Genomic DNA, 6,680 nt, shown 5'->3' with positions numbered 1-6,680 from the left:
CTCAGGGTTCTGGGGGGCGGGGATGGTGACAGTGGGATCTGTGGGGGGCATGTCAGCAGAATGCAGGTGAATGGCGTTGATGGGGGTGGAAGTGGTGGCAGAGACAGCAGTGGTGGGGGGGGCAGAAGTCACTGAGCGTGTGACATCAACGATAATGTGAGGGGCGGAAGTAAGATCACGTATGGTGCATGAGGAATTGTGAGGGACGGAAGTGGCTGTGGAAGCGGCCATGATGGGGGTGGAAGTGATGTCATTGATCACCGTGGGGATGGTAGCTGCACCAACCGCATGGCTAATGGCGTCCGAGCAGTTTTAGAGGCCGGGGGAATCTTCTGGAATGTTTGAGGCGTGCTGGTTATGGAGGTGGGTAGATAAAAGTTTGTTGTACTTACAGTGTACTCTTTGCTACCTTCCCCCACCCTCTTCCCTGATCTATCACCTCCGTCCCCACCCCCATTTACCTATTGTACTCTATGCTACTTTTTCCCCACCCCCACCCTCCTCTCATTTATCTCTCCACCCTGCAGGCACTCTGCTTCTATTCCTGATGAAGTTCTTTTGTCCGAAACGTCGATTTTCCGGCTCCTCGGATGCTGCCTGAACTGCTATGCTTTTCCGGCACCACTCTAATCTACACCAATAATTGGCAGATGTTAAACTAAAACTGAACAACAGTCATTCCAAATTTATGAAAGCTTAAAAGTGATGTTCTTATTTTCTGTATTTTCTCAACTACAAACTAAAGTTAGATTAGCATATTTAAATTTATTTTTGAAGCAGTCATAAACTTTCGGAACTGCATTGGAACCTACAAGATGATATAATGAAAGTTTTCTCACTGTTGGCAACCAAAACCTAATGTGAATCTTTTGGCTGAAATCTTTCAAGGTCCAGAGCAGGAACATCTGGACTTCAATTTGTGTTTGCATAATGTGATATAAACTGTCTGATTTATATATACTTTTAATACTATCTATATTAAGTTTGAGCTTTGATTTTGTGTTTAATGACATAGATGTTTTCTGCTTGTCTGAGGTTAGTAATTATTCAGTAGCCATGGTGATTTCTTTTAAAACAGTTTGAAATAGCAACTTTGGCAGATTAAAGGGTTTTTGTTAATTTTGGGATGTTATGTGACTTAGAAAGATAAATAATGGGCTGTAAGTTCAGTTTGAAATTCCGAGACTGCATTTTTTTAAGCTTTGGGGAATACTCGTAGCTTAGAGAGATTCTAAAGAGTTTTACTTTGTTTTGGGCAGTTCTGTGAAATCATAAGATGAAGATGCTTGTATACAACAGCGCTCCTGAGAAGGAGAGAATATAATAAGATTAGATTTATAGTACCAAACCAGATGGGTTGGAATAAAACTCTGAAGAGATTACATGAAATTGAGTATGTTTAACCTTGGGTATTTGGTAGCTCCAATAAGAAGTTATCAGTGTTTCCAGTCTAGGAGTTAAAGTCACAGTTCATTAAGCCTACCAAGGTTCTAGGAAAGCATTGCACAAAGGTGCTTTTAGTTTTGTACAAGGCATGTTTTGTTTTGGACCTTATAAAGGGATTGTGATTATACTTTCACTGTGTTTAAATATCTTGGACTTGAGTGAAGTAAATATTTTGGTTTATTCCATTTTATCTTTTGGTTAATAAACTTCTGTTTTATTGTTAAGACAAAATCTGCAACATTGTGTGTTTATGTTTCAGTGAGAAGCCACATTATTAAAACCAAACCCAAACCAAAACAAAGCAAGATCTATGTAACCAGGTTTCAGTCTGGGATCTGACTTGTCCAGTAATAAAATCAGCTGAGATCAGGATAGTGAGGATCCTGCCAAAATCCTGGTGTATGTACGCACACTGTAATTGCCTGGGTAATTTTAAACTTCTGATTGGTTGATTTACACTGTCTCGGGACCTTGCACAAATAATCTCCAACAATGGGTTCAGGTGAGATATGCAATACTTACCTTGGAAATATTATGCTGTTACTACTTAGTCTAACTTAGTCACTGGTCAGTGTTCCTGAACCAAACACCACAAACAATCATCCCATCACCTCCGCAATCTAAGCAAGCTCCCAGTGCAACCCTCTCTTCCACCACTACCTCCTGACAATTACCGTCTGACCTGAAATTAATACTCCTTGAACTCACACACTACACCTGTCTGACCAATCAACTGACTATACACTCACTGAATGACTCACCCAGCCATTCACTCCTCACCTATTCACGTACCAACTCACTCATTCACATTCACTCACTCACACCCCCTCAGTGAATCATTCATTCACGCCCGCACATATCCATTCCCTAAGGCAAACTTATGCATGAAAGGACTAGAGACCCTTACAAGCCTACCTTAATATGACTGCTAGTAAAGGGGCATGACAAGTCGGTCTTTCAATTCTGCTGTGCTCGCTGGGCTTACCCTAGAGAGGCTGCACTACTCCATTTCTGCTTCAGTCAGGATTGGAGGTCCCACTATAAAGGGGCAGGTCCACCAGGGCACAGAAAATATTGTGGTCAGTGCCAATGCACCCAGTATTGCTGCTAACCAGAAGATCTCGGTCAACGTTTGTTCTTAGCACTGTGACAAGATTTCAATCCAGTTCTCACTGAAGTTGTGATGGCAGAATTTTAATAAATTCATTCTCAGGACATGAATATGGATAGTGTTTTCGCTGATATTGTGATATCCATTTGTATTACAAAGGAATGAAGACTATTCTTGATCACTATCTTAATTTTGACAGTGTTGTGCATTCTTCAAAAGCAAATAGTCATAGGTAGCATGTGTTTAATCAAATATTTTCTTCTATGAGAAAATAGCTCTATTGCTTGGGTATGCATCATTATTTCAAGGCCAATATTTGCATGGTAATAAGACACATTCGGTCCATACCTTGTCTACCTGCTGGTCCCACTCATAGATCTGTAAAATTCGCTCCAGGTCCAGCCTTTGACGATGTGATTGCTCCTCCAACTGTCTCCTCCTGTCCTGTAGCAGTTCCATTAGACTTTCAATTTTTACACAGCTGCTGTGAGCCCCATGAGTTAGCTCAGAATGTACATTCGGTCCTGGGATTTTGAACTCTTTGATTACAAGAAGGAGTTCTTGACTTTTGTTAAGAAGAACCATTGAGCTTGTTAAAAGGACTGAAACAAAAGTCAACTGTTCAGAATCAATTCAAGTTCCACATATAGTAGCAGATTTAGACCATAAGACATAGAAGCAGAAGTAGGCTAGTCTGCTCTGATTATCCTCATCTCCACGTTCCTGTCTTTTTCCCCATTTCTCTAGATTCCTCATTGATTAAAAATCTGTCTGCCTTTGCCTTCAAGACAATTAATGACACAGCTCTACAGCTCTCTGAAATAAAGTTTTAGACAGATTCACTGACCTCTAAGAGAAGAGAAGAAGTTTCTCCTTATTTCTGTCCTAAACAGAAGTTAAGCCCTGTGGTCCCATTCTCTCCCACAATGTGAAACATCTATCCTGTCAAGCCCCTGAAGGAGCTTGACTGTTTCAATAAGGTTGTCTCTCATTCTTGTAAACTGTAATGAGTACAAGTCAAATCTCTCCTCATAAAAGGATCATTCCATACCAAAGTCAACATTGTAAACCTTCTCTGCATTGCTGCTGTTGCCAGTACATCTTTTTTTAGATAAGGGAACCAAAACTGTTCATTGTATTCGAGGTGTGATGTAACTAGTGCCTTCAATCATTTTAGCAGGATTTCCCTACATTGACTCTCCACTCATTTTGAAGTAAAGGCCAACATTCCATTTGTCTTCTCTATTACCTGTTGAACTTGTAAACTAGCTTTTTGCGATTAAGCATGAGGACTCCAAAAATTCCTCTCTGCTGCAGTCTTTCTCCATTTCAATAATATTCAGCTCCTCTATTCTTCCTGCCAAGGTGGATAATACCTCATTTTCCACTTTATATCCTACTTCCTCAATTTTTGCCCACTTGCTTAAACTATCTATATCTTTCTGCAGATTCTTTGCATAATCTTCCTACCTTTTCTTACATCATGAGTAAGTTTTTCTGTAATACATTCACTATCATCATACATTTCATTTATATATATGATGCAATTACAAATAATCTTGTGGCCCAGCACTGAGCCCTGTGGCACTCCATTGGTTACAGGCCGAAAATGCTGCCCTTATCCCACCTCTCTGTTTTCTATTAATTAGTCCATCCATTATCCCTGCTCATACATTATCTCCAACAACATGGCATTTTTCTCATTAAGCATGTGTTATCAAATCCAAAATGTTTTACATCTTCTATTTCATTTTATCGATTCTGTTTGTTAACTCTTCAAAGAATTTTAATAAAATTGTCAGGTAGTATTTTTCTTTCATTAAGCCATGTCAATTCTGTTTGCTTAAATTATGTGTTTCTAAATGCTCTGCGACTATACCCTTTATTATAAACTCCATCATTTTCTCAATGACAGATGTTAAGCTACCTGGCCTACAGTTGGCTTTTTTTTTTGTTTCTTTTCCTTTACAAAGAATATATTTCCTCAGAGCGCTCATTTTAACTAATGATTGCTTGGAAAAGATTTCAAGCAAGTTTTGAGACATATTGATTTGACCTTCTTTTGATCAGGAATTCCTCACTTTCCAAAATTGCTTATTTCTTATCTTTCTCTATTCTGTCAAGTAATTTACATTTAACACTTTAAAAGATTTTCCTCTAATTTTCCCTTAATGGGGGAATGACGTAGATCGAATCACATTCTCAACGACCATTAGCCTTTATCTCTAAGTCACCAAGACATACTTCTATGGTAGAACTGACATGCTTTTGCCCTCCTCTCCAATACTTACAGGTAAAATGCTTCAAATACTTCAACTGCAACAAAACTAATTCATTGTGATTAAGCAATATAATCAATGCTGGCATTTGAAATGGTGAATATTTGGTGCCAGGTCCAATAATCTTTGACTGTGCAACTCAGTCTCTGCTCTCTACGTTTGTCACTTTTTTCTCTAGCTCAGTACTAAAGCTGGCGAGTCAAAAACAGGCCGCAACCATAGCTAAACCCTTACTGCTTGGCTTATTACCAATCACACATTACAAATGATTATTACATATATGTCATGAAGACATCAAAATAATTTGGCATAAATTGACTTCCAATGTTTAAACAGACGGAGCTGACAGTCTCGAAATTCTTACCTAGCCTTCTCAAATAAACTGGTTTGGCCTCAACTGGAATGTTTCATTCAGTTCTCGGCTCCACACTTTCATAAAGATGTGAAAGTGTTTGAGTGCAGAAAAGATTAATTATTAAGTTGTAGGAATAAGCAACTTCAGTTTCATAGATAGACTGAAGAAGGTGAGGCTGTTCAGTTTAGAGAAGAGACGGAAATTTAATAGAGGCGTTCAAAATCATGAGGGGCCTGGACAGAGTAGACAGGGAGAAACTCTTCCCAGTGGAAGGATCAGGAACCAGATGGTATAGATTTAAGATATTTGGCAAAAGTAGCAAAGGAGACATAACCAGAACCTTTTCATGCAATGAGTGCTTATGGTCTGGAGTGCACTGCCTGAATGTGCTGCATGCAGGTTCATTTGAGGCATCAAGAGGGAATCAATTAATTATTTGAAAAGAAAGAATCCCCAGGGCTAAAAGGTGAAGTTAAGGGTTTTACACACTTCAAAGTGCAAAGCAGACTCACTATGCCAATTGAACTCACATTCTGCAACAATTTGGTGATTCTGTAGAAAGCATAGTTCCCACAAAGATTTTCTGCTGACTTGTTCACTGCTCCTTTACTTGGGAAAGGAGTGACGCTGGCTGCACTAATTACACAGCTGCATACCACCCACTCAAAAGCTGCAATCAAATTAAAGTGTAATTTGAATTTTAATCTATTGCTAAACTACTGCCTACACCATTGAATCCAGACATATTTATTCATTTTCTCTGTGTGATCAAATAAATATAGCAGAGAAAATGTCAGTAAGTAGGTTACTCTAGATCACACCATCAGTCAATGCCCAATTGGTTTTGACTCAGAGTTGGCCTGAAGCAATGCTACATATTTTGCAAAGCTGAACAAATGAAAAGACTGGAAATTGTAAGGTTCAAGGTCACATTTACATATGTTAGACAAATTGAAAATGGCAATGACCAAGGTAAGGTGGAATAATTTTATTAGACCATAAGATCAAAAAACATAGGAGCGGAAGTAAGGCCATTTGGCCCCTCAAGTCCACTCCGCCATTCAATCATGGCTGATGGGCATTTCAACACCACTTACCCGTACTCTCCCCGTTGCCCTTAATTCCTTGTGAGATTAAGAATTTATCAATCTCTGCCTTGAAGACATCTAATGTCCCAGCCTCTACTGTGCTCCATGGCAATGAATTCCACAGGCCCACCACTCTCTGGCTGAAAAAATGTCTCCTCATTTCCATTCTCAGTTGACCCCCTCTAATTCTAAGGCTGTGCCCACGGGTCCTAGTATCCCCACCTGACGGAAATAAATTCCCAGCATCCACCCTTTCTAAGCCATGCATTATCTTGTAAGTTTCTATTAGATAAGAGGTACAGTTAGTAAGTTTGCAGATGACACCAAAATTGGAGGTGTAGTGGACAGCAAAGAGGAAGTGGTGGAGACTGGCACAATTGCAACATTTAAGAGGCATTTGG

General features: G+C 39.4%; 1 protein-coding gene across 2 annotated transcripts in view; it reads right to left on the bottom strand.

Annotated features, from left to right (window-relative positions):
* ccdc141 (coiled-coil domain containing 141) overlaps positions 1-6,680 on the bottom strand; it is a 134,085-nt gene that overhangs the window by 98,848 nt on the left and 28,557 nt on the right. For both annotated transcript variants that reach the window (XM_043693516.1, XM_043693517.1), the window contains exon 5: positions 2,906-3,159. In XM_043693516.1, coding sequence (XP_043549451.1) covers positions 2,906-3,159 — 254 coding nt within the window. The remainder of the gene's footprint in view (positions 1-2,905; positions 3,160-6,680) is intronic.

The sequence above is a fragment of the Chiloscyllium plagiosum genome, chromosome 7 (assembly GCF_004010195.1).
Source record: "Chiloscyllium plagiosum isolate BGI_BamShark_2017 chromosome 7, ASM401019v2, whole genome shotgun sequence".
Lineage (NCBI taxonomy): Eukaryota > Metazoa > Chordata > Chondrichthyes > Orectolobiformes > Hemiscylliidae > Chiloscyllium > Chiloscyllium plagiosum.
This window is presented reverse-complemented; position numbering and strand designations above follow the sequence as displayed.